The sequence below is a fragment of the Rhopilema esculentum genome, chromosome 13, assembly GCF_057945365.1.
Source record: "Rhopilema esculentum isolate cy_ngs chromosome 13, ASM5794536v1, whole genome shotgun sequence".
NCBI classification, from domain to species: domain Eukaryota; kingdom Metazoa; phylum Cnidaria; class Scyphozoa; order Rhizostomeae; family Rhizostomatidae; genus Rhopilema; species Rhopilema esculentum.
Genome location: NC_142827.1, coordinates 3,931,204 through 3,952,004, shown reverse-complemented (window position 1 = coordinate 3,952,004; position 20,801 = coordinate 3,931,204). Strand labels below are relative to the sequence as shown.

General features: G+C 34.6%; 2 protein-coding genes across 2 annotated transcripts; both read right to left on the bottom strand.

The window, feature by feature from the left end:
• Positions 1 to 1,017: 1,017 nt before the first annotated feature.
• LOC135692163 (xylosyltransferase 1) lies at positions 1,018 to 10,646 on the bottom strand. The gene is made up of 9 exons (XM_065210220.2): positions 10,334 to 10,646; positions 9,576 to 9,932; positions 8,906 to 9,108; positions 8,410 to 8,490; positions 6,450 to 6,666; positions 5,880 to 6,056; positions 4,657 to 5,109; positions 4,242 to 4,395; positions 1,018 to 3,172 (listed from the first exon to the last, which is right to left on the bottom strand). The coding sequence occupies exons 1-9, from the start codon at positions 10,562 to 10,564 to the stop codon at positions 2,676 to 2,678; spliced, it is 2,370 nt and encodes a 789-aa protein (XP_065066292.2). The 5' UTR covers positions 10,565 to 10,646; the 3' UTR covers positions 1,018 to 2,675.
• Positions 10,647 to 14,184: 3,538 nt separating this feature from the next.
• On the bottom strand, positions 14,185 to 19,962 carry LOC135691706 (ubiquitin-conjugating enzyme E2 S). Its single transcript, XM_065209660.2, has 5 exons — positions 19,812 to 19,962; positions 16,651 to 16,792; positions 16,091 to 16,168; positions 15,202 to 15,314; positions 14,185 to 14,657 (listed from the first exon to the last, which is right to left on the bottom strand). Exons 1-5 carry the CDS (start codon positions 19,818 to 19,820, stop codon positions 14,397 to 14,399), a joined length of 603 nt encoding a protein of 200 aa, XP_065065732.1. The 5' UTR covers positions 19,821 to 19,962; the 3' UTR covers positions 14,185 to 14,396.
• Between the last annotated feature and the right edge of the window lie 839 nt (positions 19,963 to 20,801).

Sequence of the window (20,801 nt, the reverse complement as noted above, 5' to 3'; positions counted from 1 at the left end):
AATAATATGTTTTATCATAAACCGATATGAGTGATAAATATAAAAATAAGATAGATGAAAGCTCCGCAGGTTGATTCACTCACTTGTCCTTGTTCATATTATTGAAAGGATGGCACATTGATTGCACACGTCGTGCTTGTTTCTACCCTAGGGATCTATTGTCAGGTCTCTGCAATCAAACACCCTTTCCTGAATCTCCCAATACCACATGACGCAGCCTGAATACGTGCTGTTATATCCATACCTAGCTTACGTCTCTGGTGCTGTAGCAGCCGAGGTACTTGAAGCGGCTAATCTCTGGAACTTTTTCCCGTCAAAATAAAAATCAAGTTTTCTACTTTCTTAAATGTTCTCTAAATTGTAAAACCATGTTCCAAAGATTCATAATGCCTCATTTGATTTTGAAAAATATGCTCTTTTTTTAAAAATCCATGTAACAAATTTACTGAATGATCAAATGTGCATTCAGAATTAAAGATATGACAATGACAACATCCCAGACAAAATTGATATAAATATGTACGAGATAACAGTGCTCAAATTCGTTCTGAAGAATCCAGGAAACATATTTAGATACAAACATAACTATCTATATTAATTATTTCATTTTATTTTTATTTCATTTTATTCTATTTATTTCATTTTATTTTATTTTAAATTAGTTTTTCTTTTAGTTTAGATGCATGGCAGCTTGTAAACCAGCATTGTTGAATATGCTACGATGCTTAAGTAATTGGAAATGAAATAAAAAGAAAAATACCAATGCTGCTCCGAAGCAAATATTCCGCAGTTTCTGCTCAATAGAATTAGCCAATCAATAGCCAAGAGCATTACGGGGATTATGTTAATAGCCAATCGAAATCTTAGTAATTAGCAAGTTTTCCCATCAGCCTATTAGCTGTAATCGCCCGACCACAACACCACACACCAATTTCCTTGTCAGTTCCTGCGCACAAATATACTATTTCTCGAGTGCTTTATATCATATTAAGCACTTCTTGGTTTAAGGTAGTTCAGATGAGAAAATAAAACAACGTTAATAGCTTGAAAAGTGATTATTTGATAAAATTTTTTCTTCGTTTACTAAGACTTGATTAATTATCTTAAAACTATGTCTTCACCTTAAAATGTTCTAAAAACGTCTTCTTTAAAATCCAATAAATACAAATAAATATATGTGACAATTTATATTTCACTTTTGGCGATCCGTAAATCCACTTGGAAAACTCTTTTATCTAACACACATTTTACTGATTTTTCACAAGTAGCATTTGATAAGATTGTATAATATACGGCACTTGTGCTTGGGTAGATTCATTATTCTGGTACGGTTTAACAAATGGCCTATCGCTCTTTTGCCACTAAGGAATTGGGTGCTTCTGCACATGACAAAAGCCAGGTTTTTGCTATGATGGATCGAATGTTCGTTGACATGCTTATTATCACAATTACATAAACTACTAGGTTTCATCTTGACGATACATGACGACAGAACACAAAATCATAACCCCCACCCCCCCTCCCCCCTCCCAAGTAAACGCCGTCTTATTCATCTAGCAATCAGGTTGCATTCTTTACATCCCACAATAATGTTGAGTTTGTTGGCTTAACTTTGATTTAAAAAAGGGCGAATTCCGATTATCCTGACTGATATTCTATTCAGTTTAGTTATCAGGCTAGATTGATCAATAGCTAATCATCTGGACACCAAAATTACGATACATTTCATGGCATGTTTCAAAAACATATTTCATCACATGCTTTAAAAACACATGTCATCACATGGTTTGAAAACACCTTTCTTCGCATACTTTAAAAACATACTTCTTCAATGTTTCAAAAACAAATTTCATCGCATGTTATAAAAATACGTTTCATCGCATGTTTAAAAAACATATTTCATCGCATGTTTCAAAAACACATTTAATCACATGTTCGAAAAACATATTTCATCGCATGTTTCAAAAACACATTTAATCACATGTTTCAAAAACATATTTCATCGCATGTTTCAAAAACACATTTAATCACATGTTTCAAAAACACATTTCATCGCATGTTTCAAAAACACATTTAATCACATGTTCCAAAAACATATTTCATCGCATGTTTCAAAAACACATTTAATCACATGTTCCAGAAACATATTCCATCGCATGTTTCAAAAACGTTTCTCTGAAGCCCGGCTATAAGCAACAATTAACTTTATACAGTATAAGAATGAATTGATATGTATGTATATTTGTTCTTTTTTATACTTTAATCAAGACCTAAATTGATATATCTATTTGATAAAAACATTTGTAAAATATACCCTGTTGTATTTAAAAACAAAAGAAGTCAAAATCATTGAATTCCATCTGTAAAAATGTCTACAAGTTTAAGAGACTACTAGGCTTTAAATCTTATCTTCAATTTCATTTCAAAGTTTATTTATAAAACATTATGCCTTTCTTCGATCATATTTGATGGCCTAAGATCAATTTTAAGCTTATCTTTTGGAAATTAGACGAACAAATTTAGTTGGGATACTTTTTTAGTTTAAAAATTAGGGCAATCATAGTTATAAATTTGATTTTATACAAAATGTTGGGATTCAAAAACGGTTTGACTTCTAATGCAGAGATTTATATACGTTTAATATAACTTTCTATTTTCCATATACTTTTTTATCCCTAGCTTTTGTTTATTAAATTATTTACATTTGATTTAGGATCTGGTGATAGAGAACTCCATGTAGTTCGATGGCAGAGTTCTATATCAGGTAATTGATTCAGCTTATCTCCAACCGTACAAACACCTTTAATATCCCAAGTCCTTGCAACAAGTATATCGATCCAACTATCGAGTACCCTCCCTGTACTGTGTGAGTATTGTGAAAACTCTTTTACTCTGCTTTCTGTGTCATTAGCGTCCCGATCAAAGTCAATGATATAATCATTCGTATACAAACTAGCAGCAGGACCATTATTGAGCTCGACTGAATTCTCTAGATCTACTGCTTTACCTTTGGTATATGCTAATGGAACAACCAGGAAGGTTGTCTGGCCAAGAACAATATTATCTCCATGCACAATCTTTACTTTCCAAACGCCAGGCCTAAGTGGTTTTTTGAAAGTCGGCTTGTGAAAGGATATCACCCAATTCTCCTCAACTTTCATCTGGTAAATTCCTAAGGTAGAAAAACGGAGGATAAATATGCCATCTTTGAAACGAATTTACCTTCTGTAACGCTCTGGTGTGCTTAGGAAAATCAAGACACATTCCCATCCTACACGTATCAGAACAAAGAACACTGGGAAAAAATTACAAGGCTATTTACTTCCAGAATATTTACACATTTACCCTATTATCTAAGATACTAGCACCCCTCAAATAACAGCACATATGGGCCAGAAACCGAATAACAACACAGTTAGCTGATAGCGTTACCAAAACTCAACATGACAAAAGGGGTGGTGCACCTTTTTCAAATTCAGCCATTTAAGAAGAGCTAAAGACAACAGGAAATATCCTGTTTTTGGTGAATCATTTTTAGATTCACCCTCCCGCTCTAAAAAATCGCCTAAATCTTAGTTGACAGTAAATGAGCTAGTATCCTAGATCATGGGGTAAAATTCGTTAAAAATACTTAGATAAAGAGAAATATCTACAAATTGGACACCTACTGAACAGAGTTAATACCTGTTGTAAAGTCACGAACCACAGGAGAAAATTTTTTTGGACAAAGTCATTTGTCGTTAGGCGGCTCTAGTTAATGGAAGCTTCGCTGGAAAAAAACCTTGGAGAAGAGGTATTCTATTAGACTAGCATTTTGGCACTTTTCATTAATGAAGTTGATTTGTCATTGTAACAGAAGTTGGTTTTAATCGTATATCAAAGCCAAACGGGATTCCCAGCATTTTAACGTCGCCTGTTTAGACTGCCATAGCATCGAGCTAAGTAAAAGTTTCATAGAAAAACATCTGCTTCAGCGCGAAAATTTACTTAAAAGCCGAAATTTTTCTGAAGTGATATTTTGGCAAAAATATATTTAACTTTGTTATGACGTTTCATGCGACTCTTTTTAGACCAGTAACAGTGGTATTAATGGTTAATCCGCAAGTAACAGCGGCATTAATCTCTTTGGACCAGTAACAGCGGCACTAATGGCTAATCAAAAATATTAGGCCAAAATGCAACAATTCATAATACATGAATGCTAAGCCAATAAACCAAAGACGTGAAAAAGAACAACTTACCCGCGATGACATTGATCGGGTCAATCCATACAATTCTGACATAAAACACTTTGCCATGTGCCCATCTATGTACCAAAGTTGGAGTATCTGTAGCACCGATCATGCCAGCAAAATTTCGGAAGACTCTCTCCTTTTGATCCCAATTAGTACCAATCTATAATCACATATTGCAATGTTCATAGATTCTTCGTATGATGCAAAATAAGCCCAGTCGTCACATACAAAATTTCTATGCCGTATAATTTTTTATCCATTCAAAGCGAAAATACAGTCAACTCAGTGTAATTCTAACTATCTGGGAAGGGGGGGGTCTTAGGGGTCGAAAAAATTCGAAAAATCTTGGATTTTGCCTCTGTGATTACTAAACCTATACGTTGCCTCTGTTTATCCATAAATACAAATAAAACGTACAAACCTCAAGCCCTTTTAATCTGTTTCCAGGCTCTGACATATTGCGGTTAAAGAGAACAGACGAATTAATCTTCTTGGCCCATGTTTCAAAAACAGCAAGCTCCTTTCCAGCATTATTTCCAACAATCTTGACATCAAATTTTACTAAAACGCCATCAAGTCTGTCTTTGTGCATAAAATAATGTGCTTCCTTCGCCTTCCAGATTGGTGAAACTAAGCTGTTATATTGAACTGACAACCGCTTTGTTATTTGCCTTGCAAAAGATTGGTAGAATGTCATTTGCACATCATATTTGTTGATATCATCATCCTTTTCATTGTAGCAATTCTCCCAATAGCTTTGTAAACCTAGCATATCTTTTGGTCTTTCACCAAACAGCCAATCATCCATCATGTTGATAATTCCTTGGTTAACAATTGCTTCAAATTTTCGAGCAAAAGCATTGAATGTTTGACTCTGAGAAAAAAAACACTTCTATAGTACATCATAATAAAAACAGACATGTTATAATGGAATTCGATGGCATTTTTCAGCAAGAAAAATCAATGTACAAAAGTCTTGGTACACTAACGTCAGTTTCCAAGGACAACATTCAGCCATCCCCCCCCCCTCACTGAACAATGCTGGTTTACTATAAAACGATGTAGTGGATAAGGAGTATGTTTTTTCCTATGAGTTGTACGAAATTTGTCCCAACTATCAACATTGCTTGGGGGGGGGGCGAGTACGGAAGTATTCGGGAAAAGAATTAGAAAACTAAACACCTGATTTTGGGAGGGGGGATGGTTGACCAAAACTTATCTAAGAGACAAGAACCTTCTTATGAAAAGGGCTACTGATCTCACCATTAATAGGGAAAGGCTCATTTAGCCAATTCTAAAAGGAAAAATTTAAAATTTGAAAAAAACCTTAAAAACTTTATAAGAAGTTTCCAAAGCATGCAACTCTGCAGATCTTGGGTTGGAAATACTTACCTAACCGAAGAAGAAATCAACCAGACTTACAGTGAAAAAAATTACAAAACTTTGAGAAACTTTAACTCAAAATATAGCTATCTATAAAATGTTTGAACTTGCTCTATTTAGTGCCAAAGGTCTTAGGAAATGGTTCCTCATTCCCAATCTAAGTAAGCCTGATGTTGAAAAAATGAAAGAATTGACAAGAGTATGTTGGGTTGCTCAAGAGTTTTAAGGTGTTAAAGATGATACTGCTAACGACTTCCTCACCTGTAACCTTGGAAAATCCTCTGGCTTGAAATCATTTGGTGAACATCCACACCAATCAACAACATGTTTATGCTGACAGCGACATCCAAGTTTTCTTTTCCAATTTGTCAGTCTCAGATTGCTTTTTACAAACGTTTGACAGTGGGGGCTGTTTCTCAACACAGTGTGAAAGAACGACTGAAAAAAAATAAAATCAGACAGTCCATAACTAAACAATACTTCCATCCATTTCTTTCTTACAACCAAACTTTTTCATTATGAAACAAATACGTCCAATGGCAAAATTATAAGACATACAATTTTAAGTTAAATCTTTATCTAAACAACAATACAAAATATACAAATGAAAAGTCTATAACTTCACTATCAAGATAGTACATAAATAAATAGATATTTATTAAGAAAAATTTTGAAAAACTTGGCTGCAGATGATAAAATGAAAAAATACAAATGTTATATGTAAAACACACATCTGAGCCAAAATTTTAAGTGTCATGATTAAAATAAATTCCAGTCATTGGAAAGAACTAAATGGATTCCAGTCATTCTAAAAGTCTTAAAAGTCTTTACCTCAGCTGGAAGCAAAGCATATTTATAAATGCTCTTTAAACTGGTGACAACAATGTCCTGACTGTGCACTACATAATCACAAAAGTTTTTATTTAGTGCTATCCAGTCACTTCCACCATCAAAATCAATTGTTGTAGGTAACTTCCTGTCCCCTATCCTCCACATGTGTTCATCACATTCATAGAATGTCCTGTCAATCCCTTGCTTTTTAATGAACCTGAAAAAATATAAGGAGTAACTATATGCTTCTGTCATGTTTTTTAAACCAAAAACATTAAAAAATTACCACTTGCCAAAATATATGGGAAACACTCAGGCACCGCAGAGCAGGGGGGCTGGGAGGGCTTTAGCCCCCCACTTTTTGCAAAAAATGCCAAATATCAAGTATCAAACTACCAGAAAAGCCTCTTTTTATACGGTTTTAGCCCCCCCCTACTTTTTTTAGACCCCCCAATTTTCTCAATGCTCTGTGGTGCCTGGATACACTCCCTACAAGAGTATAGCTAGCATGAATAATAAAAAGGAAATTATTATACTTAGGTAGCTTGGTACATTTATAAACCATAATTAAAAAAGACACACATACACGATCAACAAATTTTTTTTCTTAGAATTTTCGCTGCCCTTCGGCAGCCTCCTCAATAAGAATTGCACATTGAATTTTTTTTGATCGGGTATTTGTGTTTTTTCAATTATGGTTTGTAAATGTCCCGAGCCACCTTAGTATAATTTGTCATACAACACACAGGATCTTTTAAAATCCTTGGCCCAAAAAGCCAGTGACTGAAAATATGAAATTATTTTGTATCTGAGATAAAAGCATTGAGGGCAGCATGTCAAATTAAAAACATGTCAAATTATTCATGACAATGGCATAAACGTGGAGTTTCAGGAAATATTTGTTTTAGTAAATAAACAACTTGTTGGGACAAGTAAGAGCTGCATACTCAAATTCTTACAATATCATTTCTTAGTAAAAATGCCCTTATGTCTATGTTGGTTCAGCTGAAGTGGAGGTGTTAATAACAAAGAGACAAAGAGTCTTAGTTGCCGCTAACTCTATAATAGCACTTTATAGAACTCTAAAACAGTATTTTTTAAGATTTGACTATGAGATAAATTTCATATGATACAATAATTTGGTTGCATATGAAACAGGTCTTAACAATGCACGTTATTCATAAACATTTGCTTGGGAATAAAAGTGTGCGAAATAACAGTTCAACAATTTTTTTAAATCATTGGGCAAGCAAGGCCATCTTTTTACTTTGGAGTTTTGAAACTTGTTTATGTTTTTCTGCTTACTTTCATGGTTATAATATAATGTTTCATACTCGGCAAATTATTTATTCACAAAGTTTGATAATATTTATCCCTACAATGCTATATTTTAGGCCTCATACACACAATACTTGATTAATTTTGTATCAGAGTCGGTGACCCAATCCTATGTGAATATTTAACTTTGTTCGCATGATACCAAATTCATTTTGATGGAATTCACTTCTGTTCACACTGTGACACTACGCTTTTACAGTGCTGCAAAAAATATATTGTCCTTAAGCAGTTGCATAGTTGCATGTTGTAAGTGTTCTGCTGAGAAAAAGTAGAAAGTTCTATATGAAAGACATGATTCTAACTATCAGATGCAATTAAAAATAATATGTAGTTTCTGGCGGCTTCACCCCCTGATCCACCCAGTGGCATCTCCCCTTGATCCACTGGGGCCCTGGGTGGGCCCTACACCCCAGGCAGCATACCCACTTAAACAACTCATGCTACACAACTGACACATACCAATAGGTAACCAATTATATTGAGACTTTTCGTTGCTAGGCATTCCATAAAATTATCCCTTTGGATACAGCTCAGTTTCAATGAAAATCCAAATAAGAATTCAGTTAATTCCCTTTAATCGAATGCAGCTATTATTATCTGTACATGCAGTACTATCATTCACCTTTCAACTGGTCCTCCATGAGGTTTTAAAAAATTCTCATTTCTGTGTCCCCTAAGAAACTTGGTAAGCTTTGCATTTGTCCTATAAAAAAGTGGAAGTAAATGAATGCCAGAACAGGTGGTAAACAAAAGAACTCAAAATGTTTACTGAAAGAAAATATATAATATAATGATAGCTTAATTGAAATTGCAGGAGACTTTTGTGCTCCTCTAGCAAATCCATGACAACAAAACTAATCTAGAAATATTTCATTTAAACAAAAAATCAATGCCATGTTACAATGCTATGATCTTTAGAAATACATTCATTAAAATATTTTTTATTTGATTTATAATTAACAATAGGAAGCAAGGCACACAAAACAACAAACTAGTTACCAGTGTATGACAGAAAAATTTAACAATCAGAATAAAGAATATTTCAAAACACAAATTGTTGCTGTGGTATTCAACTAAATGAAAAAATATCAATTTCCCATGAAGGTTTCCATACTTACTGGACAGGATAGTCTGATTCACTAAGATTGATAAAAAAATCCCATTTCCATTCCTTCTTTTTTAACAAATCGTCCATACATGTCAAAAGCATTTTTAATAAACTTGCTCCTCCCCAAATTGTTGCCATTCTCCATGGTGCTAAAGCAACATTTGGGAATTTTTTTATGAACTCTTTTACTTCTCTGTGTAAATAGTGTGATCTCTGTGAAATAAAGCAATAAATAGCAATCAATGAAGAAAGTAAAATATAATTTAAGGAGGAAAAAAATTCATATTGTGCTTTTTATTTACACATGGAAATAAAACCCACATGCTTTAAAAGCAACAAGCTCTTGAGAACGTTTTAGCAATGCTAAAAAACATCAAGATCTCACCTGCTCAACAAAACTTAAGCTATCAATATTTTGCATACTGGTTTTATAATATTTGATTTCTAAATACAACAAATAGCAAAATTTTATGAATCTTGTATTAATTGAAAAAATAATATAAATTTTCGCATGGAAATTAACTTAGGGCTAGGCTAGACCTAATAAAGACCGTGATGCAAAAGCTAATGAAATTTCAAGGTTCACTAAACTATCTAACCAAGCATTGATAAAATACCATTAGCAACAAACTGTGGAAAATGTTTATGAAAATGCATTTCAAATCATTAAACACACATACCGAGTCAACATGGAAGTAGAAGTAATGATGTGGATGATAAATTGCTTTAAAAAGTCTTTTTAGTTGTCTGAATGCTCTGCCGTGAACACTTAGAACGTACACAATCCTTATTGGTGGGCCATACTCGTAGCCATACCCAACTGAATGTGCCGGTCTGCCAAGTGATCTATCAAGAGGGCAAAGTCTTGTGATATTTTCCACATCTAATTTTCCACTTTCCAGTAAACATGCAACCTTGGCTAGTTCATTTTTGCATTGTGAACTCTTCGCTCTTTTTATGGCCGACTGGGCATCTTTGTGTTTAATATCGCACTCAAAAGTTATTGTTTCTACTTCTATCGTTTCAGGCTTTGGAATCTAACCGGAAAACAATATATTAAAATTAAAGCGAATTCGATAATTCTGTTTAGTAAAATCATGATAAAACGCACACGCGATATATCAAGTCTATCCTTATCAGTTTTACAAACATTTTATCATAGTCATAAAAATCAATGTTCAAAACATTACGTTAAATTGGGACACATACCTAAGAACTATAATAAAGATGGGAGGAAAAGCTAGCTACTCGAGTGACTGTAAAACTTTAATTAACTAATATTCTTGAAGCATTCTATAATATGGATTTAATATAGCGGAATCCAACAAGTTAATTTCTCTGACCAAATAAGTTTGCGGTAATAATTCCCGCAGTCGTTTCGGTTAGTTTAAAATAAATAATTACAGCTTTAATCAGTCAAAGGCATTCTTGACATTACCTGGAGTTTTTCTGATGGTAACCCACCAAATATTTCAACCGCTTCATGAATCTGTTTTCTACGTGGGCCTAAAGCATCTCGATACGTCCTTTCAGGAACACTTTTTCTGAATTTCATATTTATATCATTTGAGTGTAAACTTGAGAAATGCAGCATAGTGATTATCTGCACGGCAACAATTAACCCTGCAATGCCAAGAATTAGTTTTACGATGCCAATTCTTTGCGCCATGCTTTCTCTCGCAGCTTAATTCCAACATGTCCACAACATTACAAACATTCGATCAAGAAGTCTCGGTCTAGAACAGGTCCCACATTTCTCCCGGCCAATCAGCGTTCTCTCCGTTTCTCGGAATCACGCAGTTGTTGTTGGTCGACCATCACCAGTCCGGGGGTTTCCCCTCACAAAAAGTCCACCTCCTCGAAATAACTCTCTTAAGTGTCCCTAGATAAGAAGACCCACAAAATTTTTTCCAGTTTGTTCCAAAATTCTATAATTTTCTTATGCTAAATCACCAGATCTATCTTTCTTTTTCTTTTTTCCCCTGTTACTCCCAACCTACCACAAAGATTCCATAAATATGCGTGCGGTACAATATGATGAATAAATAACGATCAATGTAAGTAAATTGAACCAGGAAATTTTTTTAAAATAATTAACGACGTTTCGAGCATAGCCCGTTATCAAGTCAACAACAATTTACTCTTGATAACGGGCTATGCTCGAAACGTCGTTAATTATTTTAAAAAATTTTCCTGGTACAATTTACTTACATTGATCGTTATTTACTCCCAACCTACTTTAGAAACAGAATGAATCGTTTTTATATTTTTTCTTTGTTTTTTCTGCTTTCCATTTCAAAAAATTTATCATGCCACTGTCTGTTCCTGTACTTAATCTTCGTTTCGGTTAACTAATAGTTAGTGCACCTTTCAACTTGATAGCTTCCTTTGGAGTTTTTTCTAAACAACAAGTAAGACATAAGAATTTTTAAAAATTACACTAATTGCTATTAAGTTGTAAGAATTGTTATGTCAAATTTTACTTCATGTTTGTGTATCTAAACTTTAAATTGCTTCTTGTTGCTTGAATGAAAGAGATGGAAGTGATTGCCTCTCTAGCCCCTGTGAACAGGGGGAGGGCAAAACGAATAAAAGGGGCACAAACATTATTTCTCTGAATCATTAGTATGTGCCACAATGGTACTACTTTCATTGCAATTCGAGCATTTAAAAAAAGATAAAAAACATTGCACTCTCATTTCTCTTAGAATCAAACATCGCATTTCTCTTATAATTTGCATTGCAAGTGTATTTGGCCCCGGGTAGGAGACAACACCTATCTTTCCCCCATACTTGTGACAGGCGCATTAAACTCAACAAATGTTCAGATTTTTTGCAACAAACCAATAAATCCACATTGATGCAGTCATACATACAAAATTAGCAAAACTTCTAAAATTTAAAAGAGGAATATGATGTAAGGAACTGAAAGAAATTGTTTACTTTCTATTCTAAATGGAATAAAGAACTCTAAAATTAAAACTAAAACCTGCGATTCTGCTATAGGGCAGCATTTACTAGAAAACCCAGATTGTGCAAAAAACTATAATGGCGACATGTTTCGGATTATTGGTAAAGGCCGATCTTCGTTCCACCTAGCATTTTTGGAATCTATCTACATAAGCACGAAAAACCGCTTCTGTGTAGAGAAAAGGAGTTCGTTTTCACCTTAGGACTCCATTGGTAACATTCTCAATAGGCAAGCGGCACTGATTGGTCATCCTATACAGTCATGTGCTCGTATTTCTGATTGGCCTATTTCGATCCACAACTGGGTATATATATTTCCTAGCGTAGAATTTTCGATCTATGTTCTGACGTTTTAAGCTCTGAAGAGTGTCAGACGAAAAGCTTTAGTTTACTAAATGTTTGCTTTTTTCAAAGCCATTCTCAAATTTTTGGATTTTTAGTCTCTACCTACTTCCAGTCCCTATCTCTTTCAAAGTTTCATATGATTATCTAAAGCCCCTTCGAATGACGACTTCAATTTTCTTATTTTTACATTCAAGCAATTTAGCCCCCCCCCCCTTGGTTTTCGTGTCTTCCCATCCCTACGCCACTTGAAACACATTACTTTTCGCCTCCATGAAATATTTCTTAAAAGCTAAAAAATCTCAAAGACTCATTGCTAACAATGGGCCTTTGCGAGCGTGGCGACGATCCAAACAATGGCAGTAAACTTTTACGGATTTACCAAAATTGATTTCAGACTGTCTAAAAATGCATTATGGGATGCTTGCGTAGCGCAATGGCTCATTGTTAGCAACGAGTCTTTAAATCGTCTTCACATAATCGGCCAAAGGTACGGGCACGTTTTTCACCGACATAGCAAAATCAATTTGCAACGTTGATTAGGTTTACCTCATCAGTCTATTATTTGTGTATCGAAAGAATCATGCAGTGGTTAAGTCGTCCTTGGGATGATAAACGAAGCAATCCTGTAACTCTCCTTCCTTGAACTGACCTTTCATTAATGCGTTTGTTGGTGGAGACATACACTCTTTTTTTATAAGAACAATTTTATAAGAACACGAGCCTCAAAACTGGTCAAAAGTTAATAACAATTTAAGAACAAGCTGAGACTGAGCTTCTGCAAAATGCAATTTTGAACAACGTTTTTTCTCAAAATCTGGGATTTTTAGCGATATGTGGGTGCTTTTTCGGTGAATATTCAAATTTGTCAGCAAATTAAGGCTGTCTCACTCACTTTGTTGGCATATGAGGCCTAAACACCTCCTTAGAGCGAAAGAGTTAGCACTTGCACTGCTTACACCCTCTTAATTTTAGAACAAATTAAGAACAATCCAGCCTCAGGTTTTCGAAAAAATTAAGAACAGTCAGCCTGAACTTAAATCTACTGGTTCTTATAAAAAAGAGTGTACTACAATTAGTAGGGGAATTTTTCTCGCCAAACTGACAGTCTGCTTTATCTTGTTTATCAAAGAAGATTGGGCTTTTTGCATCATAACCAAGCAAGAAATTTCAGTGAATAGTTCTCCAACAACGCCTAGATTTAAGTTATTTTACTCAGCTTCTACAGGCAGAATATCTGGCAGTGAAAAAATACACGCAATATGTTTTTCGCATGTCTATCCCTGATTATTGTTCTCTATCTATAGGAACAAAAGACTTGCCCCCATCGTAATAAATTTCTCCACAAAGGTCTAATTGCTTGTAATTGAGAATGTGTAAGATCTTCACATCTTAACATGGCCTATTATGAGATATTGAGGGATTGACCTAAAAAGTAAAAGGAAGTCCTGTCATTTCAATGGATTAGTTTGTAATTGGGCAAAGGCCGCAAACTTGACCCTACTTTGGTATTCGCAAACAGCATCACAAAACACACACTTTCACGCGGGATCTTAAATGCCATCAGAATAGGCAAGCAAGGAAAAAGCAAATTACAGGATGGAAAACACTGGGGGTTTGGGGTCAACTTCTATGCCATGTTTTTTCACTTTGCTACTGCCCCAGCATCTCCGAAATTCCCTGTGCCTCTGGCCTTCCTAAACTGCAAATGACAGTAGCCTGCATGCAAACTCAGCTTGTTTTCCAACAGACGAGTTTAGTTACATGAAATTACGTTTAGTAGAATCAACTAAACTTAGTTTCAGGTATCTAAACTTGTCTGTTGGCTTGTAAAATAATTGAAGACTTGTAAAATCAACTAAACTTAGTTTCAGGAAACTAAACTAGTCTGTTGGTAAACCAGTCAAGTTTGCACACAGGCTAAAATGACAGGCTCTGAAAGTGCAAAAACAGATAAGCAAACAAAAAATCAAAATGTTGAAAATACTGGGGCATGTTTTCAAATAATTGAAGACTTGTCCCTTAATAATCTAATATATTTCATATGTTTGAAAAAAATTTTCCATTGAAAAGTAGCTTAAATACATACAGATCAAAGTTCTACTTATTTACACGGTGTTTTACAATTGCTTCTTATGCTTACCAATTACAATTTACTTAATCACGTGGCTAGGGTACAAGAACTAAATCTACAAGCGTTTTAGAGCACGTTTTTTATCAACTTTCCTCTTTTTTGCATCTTCTGCTGGTCTTTTCTTTGATGGCCCTATATCTACAGGCGTTTCATCCTTCTGCTTGTTTTCTTGGTTACTTTTTTGCCGCAAAGCATAAATTTCAGTCATCATTTTTGCCTGACGCGAATAGTCATCATAATGGTCAAGTAAAAGTTTTCCAGCTTCTTCGTTTAATGCTGATGCCGGATTCGGTACTATTAGTAAACATTTAACTGTCTGTAAAAGAGAAAAAGGAACAGGTAAAAAACCTTAAAAAAACTTACACTGAAAAGAGAAAAGTAAGTGGTTTGAATTTAAATGTCATATTGATAGTTCAAATAGGGACATAGGGACAGTTTACCTATGCAACAAAAATAGCTTTAAAATAATCATTGAACTTATGATACATTGTAAATCTATAAATAAGTAATTCCCTACAAATGAGTATTCTTCTCAAATGGGCGTCTTTCTGCCTACAAGAATAAAAAATTAATGGGAGATTTCAGGTTTCTTAATAAAACAATGCCCCAAGAGGACTTTGTTGCAGTCTAACAACAAAACTTTAAACGAGTCACTCTTGCTTGGTACATATTTTCAAACATAAAGTAGATACTTCAATCCACAACTGGGTAAAATATTTTCCATTTTGTGCTTTCAGACCCTTATTCTGACATTATATATTCTGAGGAATGACAGACAAATAAACTTTTAGTATATTGTAAAATGTTTGTTTTTCGAAACCTTTCATACATATTCATACAAGTTTTCACTAGTCGCTTACCAGTAAAATGTGTTTAATTCCAAGTTCTGATTTCCAATCCTTTTTCAGAGTATTGACACAAATTGCTCCATTTGCAGCGACATTGGGATGAAATATTTTTGTAATAAAGAAGCCTGTAGAGAGATGAAAAAACTTTAAAATAGAGTTGTGTTTTATAGTCTAGATGTAAGCTGCTGGGTCATGTGGAAGGTTGCAGGATAATGATGTTTTGTTGATGATTGTGTCCACAAAAGCAACTGAAGTGGAGTTTGGTAGGAAGAAAATCATTAGAAAGGGTTCTTTCAGCCTGGTCATTTGATTTTTTTGTGATTAAGCTCACATGAGCAACTGAGGCGTGCGATTCCCAGCTCAACTACAAAAATATAAACATCCATGCCAGGACAGAAATGTTTGTATTTGAGAGCACAGGTTCAAAAACAGTGCAAATTGCTCAAAACAAATGATTTAAGAATAATTCAGACTTGGCAGGATTTGCAGCAAGCATTACAACTGCTGTGTCTACCATTTTTGGTAAACAAAATGTTGCATCATGAAGATTGGTAAACAAAATCCCTTTTCCATGCAAGGTTAGTTTTTAAAAAGCTTGCTCAGTGGAATAAATCACACAATACTTCATGCAGCATGGTAATCTTTGGTGGCTTTTAAAAAACAGATTATTCGTAATATTGAAACCAAAATTGCTTTCTAATTTTATGAAAAAATTGAAACAATGCTACTGGACTCCAATAGGGCAATCAAACTTTTGATTTTCCCGCTATGATAAAAAGGTCTGTCAAATTTTAAACCAGAAGATTATCTCAAATGGAAACCAAGCTTAAATAAATGCTTTAACCACCTGGGCAACTTTACAAGAGCAGAGTATCATTATCAAGTATATGACCATACATACCTGCAGGAGGGGCAGTAGGAAAGTCTTTACCAAGAACTAATTTCATTTTGAATAAACCACCTTCATATGGAGTTCCAGCTGAAAATAAAATATGCCAATTAAGGCTTCCAGAACAAAACACATTCTAGAGCAAAAATGAAAATGAGATATGTTTGTAAAAGATTATGACAATTGATTATGCAAAAAAGTTTCAGGAAAGATATGTGGGAAGGTTTTTACAAATGTGCCAAATTAAGGTATTAAACTAAACAATGTACATATAACTTTGTCAAAATAAAATTTCTTAATTTTGGTGTTTTGTCTTGCACAGTTTTAATGAATTTGCAATACGAATTTCAATTTGACGGCCTTGTAATAATGTTGGCTTGAATATTATCAGTTTAAACCCTTTTCAATTTTTTGTGACCAATCAATAGTCCATCATTCAAAAAAGAACATTTGTGTTGCCTGTGTGTCTTATATTTATATTATTACAAGCACTATATGAAAGGCCAATAAACAATAACACTGATTATATATTTATCTATAATTAAATCCAATAACACGAAAAAGCAGCTTACCTGGGCCTTCTATTAAAGCTTGAATGTCAGTCAGGTCAGAATCATTTACAATAACTTTTATTCCTTCTGGTGGGTCTTTTTGTAATTTCTGTAATTCTTTAGCAACTTGTTTGAGAGCATGAGGTGAGATGTTTTCTGCATTCTATGAAACATTAAAAAATCAACAAAAGTTAGACATCATACAGACAGGCTCAACACCATCAACAAGCTTTCAGTAATTGAGGGAGGGATGTGTTATCTAGCAGACAATCATGTGTTTCTACCTGTTCAGTGCCACAGTGAATTGGTAAAGTGCACGTGTGTTTTATAAGGAAATTTGCATACAACAGCCCGACTGATTTTTAGAAAACTCTGTCACACCTTTGCAATATATTGGCCGCCCACAAATATCTTTCATCTGTGCAGTTTTGCAGATTAGCAGCACAAAGTCCCTGGCTAATAAAATTTTACACTTTTGACATGCAGCAAATTTCTAAATGTGCATGATTTTGGGTTGCAGTTTCAAATATCAAAACAAACATGTTTGCACAAGAAATAAAGTTTCCAGTGAGCAAAGCAAAGCATGAGCTACCTGCAGTTTAACCTACATGGATTTCACTCTGGTTTATATACATTGTGAAAATTTGCATGATGATGCCAATGATTCATCCAAATCATCAAATTGACAATTTTAAAATAACTATTTTAGGGACACTATTGCTTAACTCTACTTTTGCCTGGTGCCATATTCTACTGTTTGCCTGGTACCAGATTCCCGATACCAGTAAATTTTCCACAGCACTGGCTCCCAAAGATGTAAAGCTTTTTCATTTGCTGACAGCTATTTTCAATTGAAAAAACAAAATTTGTTCCTTCTTAGAAAGAGTACATTATCTACTAACAGTGCTTTGCTCTGATATCCAGAGTACATTCCGATGCCCTCCTGTCGGATATATCTGGCAGAGAACGAGCTTCTGATTTCTTTCCCCCAGGAATTTTGGCTGGATTTTTTTAGCTTTAACAGTATTGGCGTGGCATTGGCGTGGCACTGCATCAAATTTATAAATTAATGACTGATATTGGTGTTGAACATCATTCAGATTAACGAAGATAATTTCAAAACTTTCTCTTCGAGATGAAAAATATTTCCAACCTCACTTTCAGGCAATTTGAATTGAACAATAAAATGGACCCCTAAATATTTTTGGCTAGTTTTTCTTGCTCCTTCGGTTTTGGCGGGTATTTTTGCCCTAGGAAAATGCTGGCAGAAATATCCCGCGGAGAGAAAAAATGAAATGCACCCTGGTCTGATATACATACCCGGACAAAAATATTGCAACACCTGCGAAGGCGATTAATGGCGGATCATGCAATAACTTTTGTTGTTGTCTGATTAAGCTATTGTTTAATCAGCCAATGGCGCGCAAATAAAATTGCAGATCCAATGAAGCGTTAATTCAAATATTCCATTTTCTTTCTTCAAAATTTTAAATCAGCAATTCAAGTAACTTTTAATTAAACAGATATTTTGTGGAGGTGCTTCTGGCTCTGATAAGTGCGGAATATTGCTTTGGAATTGATGCACAAAATTTGTTGATGAAAGGCACTGGGATTCTCCTTCGTTCTCCATAAACTCTCTAAGTCAGTTCTTGTTTGGATCTTAGAGAACCTTGTGGATTTCAAATCAGATCATTTTCATTGGCAACAAGAAATATTAGCTTATTTTAAGGTTAGATCTTTGTGATGGCCGAGGAAGGACATAGAGTTTGCAGATTTTCAGGTAAATTTGAGTAAAAATGGCCTTGTAACGGGGATGTATTGCTTTTTATGATAAAAACTGCCTTCCTCATTTTCCTAGCATTAATTTGATTCAACCAAAGAAACTGTTATGCATTATTTTGACATGTTTCACTGCATTAACTCGCACGTCGCTAGTTCATGATTTACTAATTTATATAGGCCTAAATGTACCAAAAAAATTATCCAAGTTTTATTGGAGAATTTCGAGGCTAAAAGAGTCAGAGCTAATAACTTCATTTGTTGTTTCCTAAACTTTCACTATTTTGCTATCATTTTCTATAAAAAGTTGCAAAATCTTTAGAGTCGAGAGACCAGTTACACGAAGTTTTATCGCAACTACTCGCTCCTTATCTTGTCAATATCTTGAATTTACCACTGCAGATATTTTTTCTTATAACTGTAAAATTTCTTCTGTTAATATTGTAACTCTAAGTTTTTCGAAATCCTCAATAAATTTCGAAGAATTTAATTCCTGATTTAGAATGATTATGCTTATTTTTGAGGGGAATATTTCAGCGTAAAGTTAAAAGTTTACAAAACTTCAAATTTTTTTGATGCCATTTTGATTAGGGTGTTGCAATACTTTTGTCCTGGTAGTGTATATTTATACAAATTTACACTACCATTGTGTTACCAGCATAAAATTATAGAAAATTTGATGCTTTTTTCACAAAAAAGGCCAAAAGCTATGATTCCTTCAAGTTTCTACATTTGGGCACTCTCAAAGGGAAAAGGGTAATCCCCTCCACTTAACAGACAAAAGCAAAGCCTGAGGTTTACAATAGAAATTTAAACAGGTAAAGGCATAAGTGAAGAATTTCAAGATTTGACATTAGAACATTTACCTCTTAATATAAACATTCATACTGACACAACAACTGGAAGACAATTATCACAATACAACTAAATATCTTATCTTTTATCAGAAAGCAAATTTAACTACTGTATTCAATAATTAGATTAGGCCTGCTTTCAAGACTCGTAGCTTTTACACAGCATCACTTCAAACGTAAACAAACAACGTGAAAGTATAATCATAGAAACAAATAAAGATGGTCCATGTATAGGTAACAACACCTGCATTCAACACAATGAAAGCCAATATGTAGCTACCGAATGGAGACGTGTCTTCTCTCGAAACTAAAAGAAATTTCTACACATACTAACTTCCAATAAAAGTATGAATATCATTTTAAATTTTCGCACAAGAACACGACTTTTTGCTTCCAGAGTAACGAGTTATGTGTTGACAACAATACAATAACATTGCATCTCTATTCATACGAAATACGACATCAAGGCCTAACAGCGTCAAGCAAAAATTTCTTTCCACAATTTTCTAATCTCATTATAAAAATAATTCGGTCAAAATAAAGGCTTACCGATGACATAATCGCAGTAGTAAAAAATTCAAACGGGAGTGGTCTATTTCTTGAGTTTTAAACCTTTGCCTGCAACGGCTTGCCAAGGCGTCACCTCAACAGAATGATCGTTTGAAAGTATTTTCCAAGCCCGCTATGAATTATGGTACTTTCTTATTTCAAATCTTCGACGTTTCAAGTTCAGCCAATCAGAGCCCTGATGCGTCCGTACCTTGAATGAGTCAAAAAATGAACTAAACAAAGGGCCGGAGCTGCTATTGTTCTTGAGGGAGAAAGGCTGTGCCCCCAAAAATTTTGAAAATTCTCTTGTTTCCAAAAAACATTCCGTTTCTCCTTTTCTTTTCAAACAATGGTGCCAATGGAAGCGGGGTGGGGGCTAGAGCCCCCTACTGAATGAGAAGGAGTACAATGTGCAGCCTTCCCAAAAAGAATTTCCTTCTGACGGCACTGCCCTAGTAATTTTACTCTTCCCACAACAATGTAGGGCAATAGACATGATACATACAGATAATGGATACTCTTGAGTGTCATTGGTGAGTCACTGGCTTGGGTGACGAAAATACTCGGGTCATTTTATAATTAATTAACAGTGACAGTGGCGTTAGTAACACAATTTAGGGCACCTCAGTTCAATAACTAAGGACCCCTGACCAAAAAGGACCCTCCAAATAACGATTATATCCATGCTCAATGACTTCGCTCAAGTTCACTTCATTTTCAACAACTTTTAATGTTCTTCAACTGAAACTTCTATTACTAAGCCCCTCTAAGTTAACGAGAACAAATTATCCTTTTCACATCTTGCTATTGTGTCTGATATGCACTACACCCTTGGATGGGACTTGCTTGCAGTCCGTAAGTAGGAGTCTTGTCTCAGCCTTTTCCTTAGGGCCCCAGAAGCTTTTAAAAACTGACCAATAAAGATAGGGAATAGTGGCCAGAAACGGTGAAAACGGAGGAGAAGAAAGGTAAAAAGAAAAGAGAGAGAGA